Source organism: Podarcis cretensis, assembly GCF_951804945.1.
Source record: "Podarcis cretensis genome assembly, chromosome: 1".
NCBI lineage: Eukaryota > Metazoa > Chordata > Lepidosauria > Squamata > Lacertidae > Podarcis > Podarcis cretensis.
In genome coordinates this window covers 109350980-109367385 of record NC_137170.1, presented here as the reverse complement: position 1 = coordinate 109367385, position 16406 = coordinate 109350980, and the positions used below count along the sequence as shown (strand labels likewise).

The following is a 16406-nucleotide window of genomic DNA, read 5'->3' as shown; positions in this document are numbered from 1 at the left end:
TAGAAGTTGCATTACCTTATGCAGTCAAGTTTGGGATATTTACCCTGTCTACCCAATCCAACGTGCAAATACTTTTTTTTTTTGCCAACAGATTTTATAACGTCCTTGCTTCCTGGTATGCCCCCAAATATTTGGATTGGTTTGCACTTTGAGATCAGTACACGTGAAAACAGGTGGACAGATGGCAGTGAGTTGGTATATTCCAACTTCCATCCATTGCTGCATGGAAGACTAAGGAAAATTGAGCATGATGTGAGTCATTGGAGGGTTTTTTCTCCATTGTAGGCTTTTCATTATAAGTGAATTAAGCAGTGCTAAAATGGGGAATACTCCCATTTTCAACAGCAGTTTCAATATAAACTGTTTCATGCTACTGTAGGCATTAGCCACTGCCAATCAGCGCTAGCAAAGGAACAGTCGGGATCTCATGGTAAGCTCCCAGTTGTTCCTTTCTAACCATGTTGTTTCCTTCCCCACACCTGACCTCACATCCAACCCAGGCGGGTCAAATTCGGACCCCTGTTGGGCCAAATTTGGCCCATGGATCAGAGGTTCCCCACCCCTGTTTAATGAAATACAGTGGTACCTCGGATTAAGAACTTAATTCGTTCCGGAGGTCCGTTCTTAACCTGAGGTACCACTTTAGCTAATGGGGCCTCCCGCTGCTGCTGCCACCCCACCACCCCGCCATTTCCGTTCTCATCCTGACATAAAGTTCTCAATCTGAGGTACTACTTCCAGGTTAGCGGAATCTGTAACCTGAAGTGTCTTTAACCCAAGGTACCACTGTATGCTAATCTACTATTACTCGGCCTTCTTGGTGTGTTTGCTTTTCAGTTTTTTGATGATGAGGTGAATAACCAGTGTGGTGTTTTGCTCAACAATCCGAAATCACCGTATGCTGGAACTTGGAATTTCACTTCTTGTGCCAGTATTCAAACTCTGGCCATATGTCAGATGAAGTCAGGTAAGTCTGAGAATAGTAAATTTGCATATGAGACAAAATATTATTAAAACTTAATGCACAGTAGTTTCATTATTAAATGATGCATGGAATGTGTCACAGGAGGTTTCATTTTAGGAGAGGTCGCTTTACTTTCTCTCATACACAGTAAGGAATACTACTTAAAATGGTGCCTGTGTCAGCTGCAGTTTTTATAATATTCACTTTTTTAATAAAACAAAATATTGATCAATCAAGGGCATTGATTGTTTGACCTCTTAAGTGATTGCTCAACTAATTGTTGCAGTTCTAATCTTACTACCTCACTTGAGAATATTATGAACAACATGGGTTAAAAAAACGGTAAAGTACCCCTGACAGTTAAGTCCAATTGCAGACGACTCTGGGGTTGCGTCACTCATCTCGCTTTACAGGTCGAGGGAGCCGGCTTTTGTCCACAGACAGTTTTTCTGGGTCATGGGGCCAGCATGACTAAGCCGCTTCTGGCGAAACCAGAGTAGTGCACAGAAACACCGTTTACCTTCCCGCCGGAGCGGTACCTATTTATCTACTTGCACTTTTTGGCGTGCCTTCGAACTGCGAGGTTGGCAGGAGCTGGGAGTGAGCAGTGGGAGCTCACCCCATCTTGTGGATTCGAACCGCCGACCTTTTGATGGCCAAGCCCAAGGCTCAGTGGTTTAGACCATGGGTATAATACCTTTTAACAGTTTAAAACAAAATCTGCCCAAGCCCTAGGTGATGTGTTTTTTCTTCTTCTAAAAATCAGACAGTTAGATGAATGATACCATTTCTGTTGCTCAACTATTTTGTTCTTTCATTAGATGAGGCAGAAAACCAGACACAGCAAGTGCTTAATGTCACCGTGAACTATCTAAATGTCACATACACCATAATTCTGAAGAACTTGACATGGCATGATGCACAACAGGAGTGCCTGCAGAATAATATGCAGCTGGTTAGCATCACAGGACAATACCATCAGGCTTTTCTTGCTATGCAGGCTGCCCGTTATAATTACCCACTGTGGATTGGACTCTCCAGCGAAGATGTAAGGCTTGTTTCTGAACCAATTCAAAATATGTCACTCGAATAAGAGGATTTGGGGAAAACCTACTGAGCTATATTAAACGATGGGGTAAAATGACAGACCTTTGCTGCCGCCTTTGTCTGTGGCAGCAACACGTCTTGTGAATATATGTTTAAAAAGCCTAATATATAAATAAATAGCTGTGTTATGCAGAATGAGCACAGCACATTAATTAGAAAGTAAAGTCCCTTCAGTCCTACTGAAATCATTGTTGTGGGGGGAGGGTTGGCAAAGCCCGCCCAACTTTCTTGAGAATCACTAGAGTTAACCTGCAAAAGTAACAACACACACAAATTACAAGCGGATATATCTCCCTGGGTGGGTCAACAAATATACTCAGATTCTGGTATTGCTTTGTTCTGCTTTAAGCAGACCTTAAACAAAACTGGTACATGAAATGCATTTAGGATTTGAACTTGGAGTTCTTGTATTGAAAATTAGCAGTACACATTGAATCGTATTGAACACGAGAAGCTATGTTATATTGAGTCAGACCATTGGCCCATCTGACACTGTACTGTTCACACTGACAGGCAGTGGCACTCCAGGGCTTTAGGCAGGGGTCTCTCCCACCCTTACGTGAAGATACTGAGGACTGGACCTCAGACCTTCTGAATGCCAGGCAGATGTTTTACCATCAAGGAATTGCTCTTACTTGTCTTTGATCTTCATAACGCGAGCCTTTTTTCTTTATGGTTATGCCACCAGGATGGAATTCATTATCACTGGGCTGACAGAACTCACATTAGCTTTAGTCAGTGGTCCAAAGAAGACGAAGATTTACTTGATGAATGCGTATATTTGGACAGAGATGGACTTTGGAAAACATCTGACTGCTATACGCAAAAGCCCGGAGCAATTTGCTACCTTCCAGCAAGTAGGTTTGAATGAATAAATCTTTTATTTGCGTCAGAAATGAAACAACAATACTATCTACAAAGAATAGAAATAAAAAGTCAATTATATAAAATACATTTTAGGGTTTTGAATCAATAGTCAAGTAGTGGATCTTATTTTGATTGCCCCAGCTAAAAACCCTGCAACCTTTGCTGTCACCTGCTTTTACAGTTACTACGTAAAATATATGCCTCTGCTTTGAGAATGCTTTTAGATACATTGAAATAAACCAATGAAAACATATTATTATATTTTTTAATAACCTTTTTTTTAATAACCATTAAAATACAGCAGAACATCTAATGGTGTTTGTTATATCCATTGTCTCTAGACATACACTTACACGTTCAACATGCAAAATATTACTTAACGTAACTCCTCCACTGACAATGTTGAGTGGTTGGTATCAGAAGATCTTGATTTTGGTCATTAACATAGTTAAAGAAAGGGGCCTGTGTGTCTTGGAAAGTGTCTCTATTCATTATGCCTTTACTTGCCCTCGTGTGTCTGGTGAGACGCTCAAACATTGCTACATCCCAGATATTATTTTCCCATATGTTATGGGGTATTTCAGTCTGGTTCTTCCATTGCTGAGCCATCACTAATCGTGCTGCGGTCAGTAAGAAGCCTACTAGTTCTCTGTGGCACAGGGTGGAGTCTATAAGTCTATGTCCAAAGAAGGCAGGATTTGGAGAAAGGGATTGGCCTGTAATTAAGGGTATAATGGAGAACACTCTACTCCAAAAGTTTTTAATGTTGGGACATTCCCACCAAACATGAACCAGGTTTTTCACAGCCCTTGCCAGTCTGACTGGCATCCAGTGCCATTGGAAGATGGTCTTGAACGAGGCCTCCTGTAAGCAAGCAGAAATTTTTTTGAGCAGGGGGTGGCCCAGATACCCTCCCATTTGTGATCTTCAGTTGGGTGGCCCAAATCTGATTCCCATACATTCTGGAGGCCTATAGCAACCCCTGCCTCATGATCTAATAGATTGCTGTATATTTGGGAAGCAGCATCCTTCAAGTCATATGCCTGGCCTGCCACATAATGATTCAAACAAGGTAAGTGTAAAGTGCAAAAGAATGAGCCTGAGCTACCTGAAACCAGGTAGTATGAGTGCCTTTTAATTTTAATTTAATTTGCAGGTCCTCTTTGGAAATTGCTTTCCCTCTGGGAAGCAGGTCACGGGTTGTGTAAATGCCTACGTTCCCCCAATCCTTGAACTGTTGCTATTTATATTTGCGTCTGAAAGCTGTCGTAATCCAAGAACAGGACCAGTGGTGAATGGTCAGGGGCCAGAGTTTTGCTCCATGTTCTCCACACCATCAGTGCTGATCTAGTAAATGGATTGTCTATATTTTCCTTACCTCCTTCAAGTTGCTTTCTAGGCCAACTAATTTTGATTTGAGTAAATATGAAGTGCCTTAAAAAAAATGTACCTTTTTCTTTCTTTTTTAGTTGAAACTGAAAAACCTGAGATATTTGACTTTATTAAATGTCCACACAAGATTAAGAATACACCATGGATGCCATTTCGAAACAGTTGTTATTCATTCATGATAGCAAAAGACAGATGGAAAGGATTGAAGTCAGATGAGGCCCACCATTTATGCAGGATGATGAGTAAGAAGTTTCTGTTTAAAGTTTGTTTTGTATTTCTGTGTTCATAACTTTTGAATCATTTTTTTTCAGATCTGAGAGGACTCTGCTTGTTTCCTCCATAAGAGTACATGAGTAGCAATTTCCACTAAAACAGCCTCTTCCCCCTCACCCCCTTACAACTGCAGTCTTGGGAACGCTGCAGTTGCTTCCATGTTACCACTGTTTCTTCACATAGTTGTACAGTGGTACCTCGGGTTAAGTACTTAATTTGTTCCGGAGGTCTGTTCTCAACCTGAAGCACCACTTTAGCTAATGGGGCCTCCTGCTGCTGCCGCGCCGCCGGAGCACAATTTCTGTTCTCATCCTGAAGCAAAGTTCTTAACCTGAGGTACTATTTCTGGGTTAGCGGAATCTGTAACCTGAAGCCTATGTAACCTGAAGCGTATGTAACCCGAGGCACCACTTTACTTTATTAGTCAAAGGAAATAAGCAGGGATCATATCTGTGAACAGGCACAGAATTATCTACATAGCTGTGCAGGTTTTACAATGCAATCCTGTATGTTTGCTCTGCAAGAAGCCTCATTGAGTTCATTGGGCTTACTCCAAGGTAAGGATTGTATGTCACTGGAGACTTGTATTATATATGTGGTTCTCTCTGGCCTTGCTTGCACTCTGCTCACCGCAGACTTAGAAAAACATTGCAATAAAGACATCTGTTGGCTATCTAGATTTACAGTGTGTTAATGTGAACTATGTTGGACCTCTTTCGTATCTAGATTAAGTTTAAGAGAAATGATGCCTTTTAAAAGAAGCTTCTCTTGACCTGCTAGAAGGGCACCCAGGAAAAAAAGATTCCAGTGTGTAGGCTTCTTACAAAAACATTTAAAAAGTGAATGCAGTTTTGTATAGTTTAAAAAAAAAAGCATTTTGAGTTCTGCTGGACCATGAATATTCCCTGCTGTTGCCATTAGCAATTGGTATTGAAAGCTATACCACCTTCTGAGCTTAGATGTTCTGTTTACCTACTGTAGATAAGTATCTCTCAGCTGCTACTGCCATCTTACATTAATTTGTCTAATGCTGTTTTAAAGCCATATAATCAAGCAGCTATTATACTACATCTTATGACCGTCAATGCCATATGTTAATTGTGTGAAGATTTGCTTTCTCTTAGTTTTTCCTGAATCTACTACTAGTTTAGTTTCATTGGATGACCCTGAAAGTATGGGAGTGGAAGAAAAATTATCTCCACTGCACATCATGTATAATTTTATAAACCTCTATCATATTTCCCCTCACTCATCTTTCCCCTCCTTTACTGAAAAGCTCCAAATGCTTTACCTTCGCTGTATACGGAAAGTGTTCTGCTCTGTGGTGTGTGTGTGTGTGTGTGTGTGTGTGTGTGTGTAATGTGTCGACCAGATCACTAGACAACCTCTCATTTATAGGAAAGAGTATTACAATCCATTTCCTAATGATACCCAATATGGAGTTCCCATTTCACACACTGCAGAGCCTTCATGAGAGATAGCCATTGTGGTGCCCTCCAGATGTTGGACTACAATTCCTATTAGACCCAACCAGCCATGGCCAATGGATGGGGATGAACCAGGAGCAGTTCATCAGTGGGGTGGAACCATAGCAACAACCTCCTGCAAACAGGGTCAATGCCGCTTACCAGGAAAAGTGAGACATTGGCTACTTTCTGGGTGTATTGAAGAGAGCACTGGGTTGGTTCTGCCGTGCATCCACACAACCTTGCTTCACCACCACTTCACCCTTCCCAGGAAGCAGCGACAACCCTACTGCAGAGAGGCTATTGCTGCTGCTCTACTATAGCCACCAGGCTTTTCTCCCTTGAGCCCAATAGCACCTAGTGGGCCAAAGGTTCCTCACCCCTCTCTACGCTTTCCCACAATTTATGTACCATGACCTCTGTACATCCAGACCTAAGAAAGAGCAGCTGACTTCTGTCATTAATCATCCAAGATTATTATTATTTTTGTTTTGGTTTAAAAACTAAGGTAAACAGCTAAACCTTGAATTCATTTCATAAACTGTCTATAAAATCCTGCCAAATCCATTAAGTGATTTGACTTTTAAAAATTGCTTCAACAGATACGAATGCCTCCCTCTTGACTATCAGGGATGAAGATGAAAATAGTTTTGTTGTTGAGCAGCTCCATTCTTTCAGTGGCCTTGCTCGCTGGCTGTGGTTGGGTCTGATTTATGATGCTGATGGTAAGTTGTAAGTTCTGTAAAGCCTTCTGGCTAGGATGAATGCCTTCCTTAAACACACAAAGAGACCAAAGCTTATAACATTGTCTACAGCCATTGATGAGGATTTAAAAAACAAAACAAAAAAATTATATTTGATTAGAGTTCAAATTGTCAAATGCAGGTTGATGAGTGAGAGTCTTAAAGCTTACTCAAGAGCACTTAGGGTAATTTGTTCCTTATTCAAGCTTATTTTTATTGTAGAATTTAATGTGAACCTAAAGAATATGCATGCTGGATGCAGATTTGGGGGCTCAGAAGTCATTAATCATGCCTCTCATTTTTAATCTGATAAGAAATACTAAATGCCTAATGTTCCTGGTGCGTCTGCTTTTGAGCGTTATTTGATTATTGCTCAAATATGGCAGTTAAGGTTGCCATACTTCCTCTTTTTCCAGGACAGGTCCTCTTTTTCAGGGGTAACATTTCTGTATGGGGGTGCATGGGCTACTTTTTATGTTGTACATGCAGTACTAGACAACCAAGTGCAAAACATATACATACTGTGTGAGTTTAGCATGGTGCAGGAAAGGACCAGGTCCTTGTTTTTGTGTATTTTGAAAAGGATGTTGTAGAATGTGCCCGCTCCCACACCCCAAGCGCCAGCCAGCAAGTGTGTCCTCTTTTTCGCTCTTCAAAATATGGCAACCCTACAGGTAGTTTCCTTCCTCGGGCCCTTCATTGCACAACTTCAGCCCACTCATTTCACTTGCAACTCTGGTTCTGCAGAAGGCAGTTTCTGTGCTGCTTTCATGTAAACGAAAAATGTTTCTAACGAATTAATGCAGTGGGAATACTGCAGCTGTTGGGACAAAGTGGTATTCACTTGTTTTATAGATTTTATTTTACCATGTTTCACAGTATCTTCAAAGATTCCCCTGATAAGAAGGAATAATTTAGATGGAACAAGCATTGGGCTCATCTAGACTTCCGCTTCTCCCCACTGCTTTCCTCCAGGAAAATCTGACCTTTAGCGCTGAATCGGAGCAAATGTCAACTGGCTTTTCCATGGATTGACATTTGCTTTGATTCAACACTAAACAGCAGATTTTCTGAGGAAATACCTTTATGAAAATTCCCCCCCAAATACATTTTTTTCACCTGAAGGTAGATTTTAAAATACTGATTTATTTTATTTTTCCCTCTTGGCATAGTTAACGGTTCTAATAAAACTATTACAATGTTAACATAAAACAAGTAAGAGTTAACATGGAATAGTAACAGAAACTAGATACCTCAGGTTAGGTATAGTGATAAAAGTGTAGAATTGTGTATTTCACCATCTGCAGAGAGAAAATCCGGATGTTAGCATTAATACTGTTGCCCAATTCCAGTGAGAACATTTTTCTTTGATAAAAAAAAGTTTTCCATACTGGATATCTCTGCCAGCATAGGTGTTATAGGAAGATGAACTACTATATCCCAACAGTTGGTGCATTCACAGTGTACCATTTAAAGGGATAGCTCGCCATGTTTGTTATGAATGCTTATGTGAGTATTTAGATGCATTGGGGGTGTGTGGGTGTATTAATATAGTTTTTCTGGATTTAATTTTGATTATAAGAAACAATTCTAAAGTGGGAAAACATTTTTATTTTTTTTATTGTTGATACCGTCAACAAACCAGGCCACATCCAAATAGCATATGCAAAAGGTAAAGGGACCCCTGACCATATGCAAAAGGTACTTCCTTTTATTTCTAAGCCAAGTGTTGGTTATTACTGACCTTCCAGTAATGTTAACGTTAGACATTGTGGGATAATTTCAGCACACTCCTCTCTTCTAAATAAAATCTGTAGCACTCATTATGGAAACTTCTTTTGTTTGTTTTCTGCAGATGGTAATCTGAAGTGGGATGACAATACATACCTCTCATACAATAACTGGAGACTGGGGAGACCTTATGTAAAGAATAATAATTTTGTTGCTGGTATTGGTCTCGATGGTGTCTGGGATATGTACAATTACAGTGGCAACTGGTTACCTCAGCAATTTAGCCTACACAGCATCCTTGTCTGTAAAATAGAAATGGGTAAGCAATGTCTGCAATTTGGATTGAATTTCCAAAGGCCTATGGTATTATTATTAATTTTTTTTACATATGCCTAAAACTAAAAAAACTAAACTTCTGTCCTTGTTGTAATATTGAAATAGGACCCAAAGAATACAAACCACCGCTGCCTGAGAAACTACCCCATGGAAATATCACGTACTGGATCCTTCAAAAACAGCTCAGTTGGTATGATGCATGGAGAGAATGCAAACGAAATGGCAGCGATTTAGCCAGCGTACACAGCGAATCGCAGCAAGTGTTTCTGGAAAATATTGTAAAAAGAGATGGATATCCACTTTGGATTGGTTTATCCAATCATAATGTGAGTTTAAACTGTTTCATGTGCTTTTGCAACCATATCCCCATGCTATTATCTTTAAAGGTTTTGAGCCAGCTTTTCGTTTCTGTTAGCAATATTTTAACTTGTCTCATACATTAAACACATTGTAGGGACACGGGTGGTGCTATGCTCCAGTAATTAGCCGTGATGCCTGTTTTTCCCAATGTTTGCTAAAACAAAAAGTGACATCTGCACTTGTTCAACTGGAATCGAATTGCTCTCTTTCTAGGAAAGTGATTCTGATTTTGAATGGTCTGATGGAAGCACATTTGACTACAAGCCCTGGGAATATGAGCATTCACATTCTCCTGGAAATTGTTTCTTACTGGACACTAAAGGATTTTGGAATCGCTTGGATTGCTCGCGTGGTGCTGATGGTGCTATTTGCTACTACCCTTCAAACAGTAAGTCTGCATTCATGTCTCCAGTGTGGTGCTAAGACCAAAGAGAATGATGAGGGCAGATCCCACCCCACCCTGGCCCTATACTTAAAAGCATTTCCTTAAAAGCAAGTCCTACTGGTTTTGAGACCTTCTAAGTAACTTGCCAAGGATTGTTGGCCACCAAAACCTTAAGATTATAAGAATAGCCGTGCTGAATCAGGCCAGTGGCTTATCTGGTCCAGCATCCCATGCTCACAGTGGCCAACCAGATACCTATGGGAAACATCGAAGCAGGATCTGAGTGCAACAGCATTCTCCCAGAAACTGGCATTCAGAGGTAGACTCTGGAATTCCATCTCAGGCATCAGAGGGAAAGGTCTGTATTCCCTGGGATGCCCTCCAATGGATCATAGTCCTGTACCTTTACAGTAAATTAAATTGCTCCAACACAGCAGCAGATATATATGTGTGTGTGTGCCAACAATCAGTTTGTGTTTATGTGGCAATGGCTTATCGAGGCTCCATTGAACCACCTGAATGGATGATAGGAGTGCCTTAAGATGTTTGGATGATGATGATGATTTATATTTTCACAGAAGTACAGTCAAAGCAAGCAGAAAATCCCACATACTGCCCAAAAACTACTGGTAGTGCTTCACAGTGGATACAGTATAAACAGCATTGCTATGCATTTGATTTGGCATTTTACAATTTCTCTATATACAATTGGAAAGAAGCTAAAGAAGTCTGCAAGAAGCTTGGTATGTCCAAATTATGCATCATGTTACATCTTTAAAAAGAGGCAATAATATAATTAAGAATATTTTGGATAGAGAGCTGATTTTTTTTTGTTACTACTTTAAATGTTGCCATAAATTATTTCCATAAATGTTAATAAAGAGAACTTTCAAGAAGTTATTTTCACTTTTGACCACTAACATTATCCGCTTAGATCCTTCTGCAACACTTTTGACTATAGAAAATGAGGAAGAAAATAAGTTTGTGAGCGCACACTTACGAGAACATTATTTTGTCACTGGAAGAGTATGGCTTGGAATGCAAGAAAATGGTAAGCAGTGAATAACTATGAAGCACTTGTGACTTATAACTGTTAAGGCTGGAATCCTAACCGTGCCTGTTCATAGGTAAGCTCCATTGAATTCAGTGGGACTTGCTCCTAGGGAGTGGGATTAGGATTGCAACCTAATACAGTGGTACCTTGGGTTAAGTACTTAATTTGTTCTGGAGGTCCGTTCTTGACCTGAAACTGTTCTTAACCTGAGGTACCACCTTAGCTAATGGGGCCTCCCACTGCCACCATGCCGCCACCGCACGATTTCTGTTCTCATCCTGAAGCAAAGTTTTTAACCCGAGGTACTATTTCTGGGTTAGCGGAGTCTGTAAACTGAAGCATCTGTAACCTGAAGTGCCTGTAACCCGAGGTACCACTGTACTGTGCAAGGCATAATAAGCAAGGCAGGTGAAGTCAGGCATCTCTCTTCAAGGAGAGTTAGCCGCATTCCGTATTTCCATTGATTTTAGCGAAACTGAAGTTTTATTTGGATTATGCTCCTGAAATTTACTATGCACTACAAGTACATTATTAAAATTTTAATGAATAGAAATCAAATAAAGAACATGCATTGCAACTTGGCATATTTTCCATGCTGTAAATAAAAGCAGAGAGAAAGAGAATTAGCCAGGCTAGAGGGCATTATTAGCCAAGGATGTATGTACCTGGTTATTTCAAATCATTTCATCTATGTCTAGCTCTGCAACTCGCAGCCATATGCGGGCATAGAGAGATTGTTCGTTTTACCAGTTTTTCTTCTGGCCTAATGGTTTTCTATCTATTCCTCTATACCTACCATAGACCTTCTTTCCTAGGCTTCCCTGCTTCTCAGTTCTCTGCATCCTTCTGCCAGCACTAAAGCTTTTAGAAGCTGAATAGACTCTTGACTATTGGTGCTTTGTAGACTTTTCTGGCTCTGAACATTATATAATTAAATTGCTGCTTGTACACACTGTAATAATTGCAGCACATTTTTGCTGTTAAGGAATAACTTTGTGGGTGGTTTTCCCCCTAATATACAGCTGAATCCATGAAGTGGCTTGATGGCTCAGAAATTAAATATGTCAACTGGGAAAAGGGAAAAGAAAAAGCCAATGGTAAATGTAGCATTGTGTTTTCAACAAATGGTACATGGTCCAAAACTGACTGCAGAAATCTCCAAAGCAGAGTTGTTTGCAAAGCTCCTCAAGGTATGTATGATTTTGATTTTAAAATAATGTAGCTTTTTAAACTGGCCTGTGATTGTGTCAGCAGGGGGGTCCAGTCTCTCATCAGGAGCAACTGTATGTGATGTTGCAATATCAGTAAGATGCAGATGATGATCATCATCATGACACTAATAATACTATAGGTAATACCACACATAATAAATACAGAGATCTATGGAGGAGGAGAAAACCCATCTCCCTACAAAAACCTTCCTTTCCTGCAAATGTGTAGGGGCTCCCTGTGCTTCTGCAAACATGGACAGAGGTAATAGAGAATGCCCATATTTCCTCAATGCAAAGAGCACGTCAAATCAATAAAGGGCTTTTCTTGCTGAAAATGAGAGGAGCAAGGCCAGGGAAATGCTTTGCATTCTAGCTGGCATGAAGTAGCCTCACACAACTTTTGTATAATATATATGATTTTCAGCCAAGTTGCTTCTGCATTAATAGTTACGGATGGATGACGTTGGGGTGTTTTTTTCCCTTACAGTCTCTAATCATGTAGGAGGAGCAATAGCTGTCGCTATTCTAATTATTGTTGCACTTGTTGCTGGATTGATATGCTTCCTTTATAAGAAGAAACGACTGAATTGGGGCGGATTCTCTTCGGTACGCTATGAACGGGGGTTGTACGAAGATGAAACGGACACTATGTTTTCCAGAGATGGTGACTGAGGAACAGTTCGTGCTGGATTGGGCTGTTTAGGGATAATTTTATAGGTTTTGGTTTGGCAAACCTATACCAAATGTATTCAGTAGCAGGTAAATGCTGACCTCTGGGTTCAGTATCTATTTTTTGTTCAGGGTGTGACAGCAACCTTTCCCCCCACATTTGAAAGGAGGAGGGAAAGTCAACTGTGTTTCACCAACTGATTTAAACTCCAATCAGACTTTGCACTTTCCATGGTCTTTAAGATTTGCACATGCATTGAGATACGACCCTGAAACTGATTTTTGGACATGCTTTGATTTTTGGACATGCTCTCCTATATGAAGTATGATTGATGCCTAGAGAATTTTTTGGAATCGACTCACTGGACGCAAAATAACATAATGTAATAACTTGTATCAACCATACTCTTTTACAGTGGTACCTCAGGTTACATACGCTTCAGGTTACAGACTCCGCTAACCCAGAAATAGTGCTTCAGGTTAAGAACTTTGCTTCAGGATGAGAACAGAAATCATGCTCAGGTGGTGCGGCGGCAGCAGGAGGCCCCATTAGCTAAACTGGTGCTTCAGGTTAAGAACAGTTTCAGGTTAAGAACAGACCTCCAGAGTGAATTAAGTACTTAACCCGAGGTACCACTGTACTTAAAACCTATTGGGGTACAGAAGGGTTGTTTTAAAGAAAGAAAGAAACTTGAAATGTTTTTAATACAAACTTGAAATGTTGACCTTTTTCAATAAAAGTTCCAAAGATCCCTCCTATCTTTGGTTCAGTTCTTTAGTTAGCTTTTTAGTTACAACAGTTAAAAGACTAACAACAATTTGTCAGCCTGCATTTTGAAAACATTTTTAACTTTAATAAGCCATACCATCCCCACACATACAAATGTAAGAGGCCAAGTGGAAACCAAGGGCTAAATGAAAGATTCAGACCCCTAGTGTGTACTAACTAGCCTATAAAGAGTGGAACCTGGAGAAAGATTGTGGTTCCTGTTGATAATGTTTGACATTTGTCATTATTACCTCTGTCATATTTTGCTACTTCTAAAGGGGTACTCATTTTGTTCTGTACTAATACAAAAAACACATTGAGATGTATGTATTGTTAGCCCTACTTAGGTCCATTAATTTCTGTGGGTGTCCTCTAAGTTGGTCTTCGTTGAATGCAACCCATTGATTAGCATCTGAAAGACATGCAGACGTGAGGGGTCAAAGCACTACCATGGTTAAATGGGGTCGTCCACATTTTATTCTTCTGACTATAGCTCCTACTGTATAGCTCCTACTTCTAGGTGGTGTTTCCTCCCCTCATGTCACCAAAGACTCTTTTTCTTGGTTCTATGTTATGACATGGTAGGAACACCTAGCTTCATGTGATAAGCTTCTGCACATAACCGGCTCACCATGTGGTGACAGTTGTCACATAGAGCAAATCAAAGTGGCCTCAACACAGCAGCCAACCCCTAACTGAGCTTTAGAAGAAGAGGGGTAATTATAAGACACATATCATTTAATATGTAGCATAATATTTGTCTCTTAGCCAAAATAAAGGAACAGCTTCTATTAGTATAACTCCATTAATTTAATAAAAATGTACCATGGAAATATTTAACTAATTGTTCAGATAATACTACTGACTTAAGGAATGCTGTCAAAGATAATACTAAAAAATAATTGGCTTACTACTCTATTTATTTTTATGCTAGGAGGGTTTTTGGCCAAAAAAGCCCCCCAAGAATCCCACATAGGTAGAGGATTCCCATTTAATAAACAAGACAAAAGCACTCCATATGCAAATAGAAAAGAGGTGCCTTAACAGATACATGAAGAAAATCTTCATGTACGAGAGCAGGAAATCATTGGATGCCTAGGGCTCTGGACTGTTTTTCCTTGGCCCAACGTCCATTGTTCTGCATACTATGCATAGAGATAGGAGCATGTAGCTACTCAATCTTGTTCTAATTAGCAAAATGAAAGCCAGCCTATTAGCTTTCCTTTGGAAGCGTGTGTGCGTGCATGTGAGTCCCTTTTTTCAATATTGTGTAACATCACCTATGAGGTGGGTGGGTGGGTGGGTGGGTGTGTGTGTGTGTGAACACATAGACATATATACATATAGACACACACACACACACACACACACACACACATACATACAAGTAGGCCTTTGTCCAACTTCACAGTTAGCTCTTGTGAACTGCTACTAGTCTCTTCCTGCTATAGATCTCTTCAGCTGGGGTATTTCTGCAGGATCATTAAAACTGTGCTACTCATGCATTTCTGCCCACAAGTGTCTTTTCAGTGACAGCAGTATAATAATCTCATCAGTACATAATAAGGGAGGGTGATGGTGTGATGTATAAGGAGGGCCACGTATGTGGCTCTGCACACCTTCTAAAAAAAAACATTAAGCGTTTTGGAGAGGAGATATTTAACTGGACACACACTGTCTCAGACAATCTCCAGCAAGTGCCCTCAGCAATATAGCAGTCCCAATAGCAATGAATGTGCTAGCTTGGGTAGTCTATGATCTCTAAGATGCTCCTCTTTTAATATCTGGAAATTGTGATAACACAACTGCTGCTGTTATACAACGAACGGGCAAAAAATTGGACATTTGTTGCACACAAACTGTTTGTGCAGAAAGGTCTTTAATATAGTGCCTATAATAACCTATGAGGGACTGGGGAATGATAGTGGTGCGTGTGTGCGTGCATGTACACACACACAGGAGAAAAAATGCACTTTGTCTTTTTTTTTTTTTTTTGGAAGCATGATTTAGAATATTTAGATAAATAAAATGCCCATAACCAAGTCCTAAATTAGTAATGGTGAAGAAGCTTGTTCACCATTTAATAAAATTTGCTTCACAACCTGTTTCTAATGTACACCCTGACACACAGGTACTTGTGCCAAACAGATGACTGGTGTAGTTATCTTTGACAGCGCCAGTCACCTGATAGGTGGCAGAGAAAAGAACTGGGGGCTACATTCAACATACACACACCACACACCAGGGAACTGAAACTGGAAAGACAAACGGATGACCGTATGTTAAAAGATTTTATATTGCAAAGATTGAGACGTATGTATCTCCCAGCGCAGGGCATACTCCATTAAGTACTCTTTTGCATGTGCAGTAGTAACCAGGGTTTGGGGCAATTTCCACTAAATAAGTGTGCTCAGCATTACTGAATTTATGACTATTTGCACTTGTGGGCTTCTTTATTGATGTGAATCTAAAAATGGAAAGTTTATTTTAAATATATTATCAGGGCTATTCAGTGATGCAAGATGTAGATAAATATGCACAAAAGATTCCAGTGTTTCTACAAAGTGTTTATTTGTATAATATTCTGATAGAAATTTTTTTAATTATGTTTTTAATTGTGTGTGCCGGGTTTTTTTCTGGAATATCTATTCTGTGATATTGTGGGAAATGTCATGATGTGAATGAATGCAAATGCCTTAATATATCTGTATTGAGAGTTCGCAACAAAACCTACCTGTGGGTCATGGCCTTAGAAAAACTGTAGTAGATTTAGTAGAAAGCTTCAATGGTGATTAGATTTGTATTTGTGAGATAATTTAAGCTGATTTCAGTGCTTTTCACCTGATTAAAAATGTTTTTGTACTCTTCAGTATTTAAAAAAACACCCGCAAACATCAAAGTTAATAAAGATTTAAAAAGTAATGTTCTGAGGTGTCTTCTGTCCCTTTTCTTTTTTTTTCAAGAAGGGAAAATGGCATTAGCAGGTGAATACAGTCAAAACAATTACTTGACTTGCAAGGAAGTTGTGTGCCTGTTTAGTCTTCCACTTCTCCCATACAGTCGTACCTTGGAAGTCGAA

At 39.8% G+C, this 16406-nt stretch overlaps 1 protein-coding gene across 4 annotated transcripts in view; it reads left to right on the top strand.

Moving 5' to 3' along the window:
• LOC307215929 (lymphocyte antigen 75-like) overlaps window positions 1–16406 on the top strand; it is a 64230-nt gene that overhangs the window by 32345 nt on the left and 15479 nt on the right. For 2 of the 4 annotated variants that reach the window (XR_013838710.1, XR_013838712.1), the window contains exons 23-36: window positions 92–252; window positions 838–967; window positions 1786–2012; window positions 2760–2928; window positions 4408–4572; window positions 6672–6794; window positions 8668–8862; window positions 8985–9205; window positions 9453–9627; window positions 10203–10367; window positions 10559–10675; window positions 11701–11868; window positions 12377–14644; window positions 14719–16249. Coding sequence is in view for 1 of the 4 variants with exons in the window: in XM_079975764.1 (XP_079831890.1) it covers window positions 92–252; window positions 838–967; window positions 1786–2012; window positions 2760–2928; window positions 4408–4572; window positions 6672–6794; window positions 8668–8862; window positions 8985–9205; window positions 9453–9627; window positions 10203–10367; window positions 10559–10675; window positions 11701–11868 (2016 nt within the window). In the remaining 3 variants the exon portion in view is untranslated. Of the gene's footprint in view, window positions 1–91; window positions 253–837; window positions 968–1785; window positions 2013–2759; window positions 2929–4407; window positions 4573–6671; window positions 6795–8667; window positions 8863–8984; window positions 9206–9452; window positions 9628–10202; window positions 10368–10558; window positions 10676–11700; window positions 11869–12376; window positions 14645–14718; window positions 16250–16406 lie in introns of those variants that run through there. The other 2 variants (XR_013838711.1, XM_079975764.1) reach the window with 2 other exon arrangements.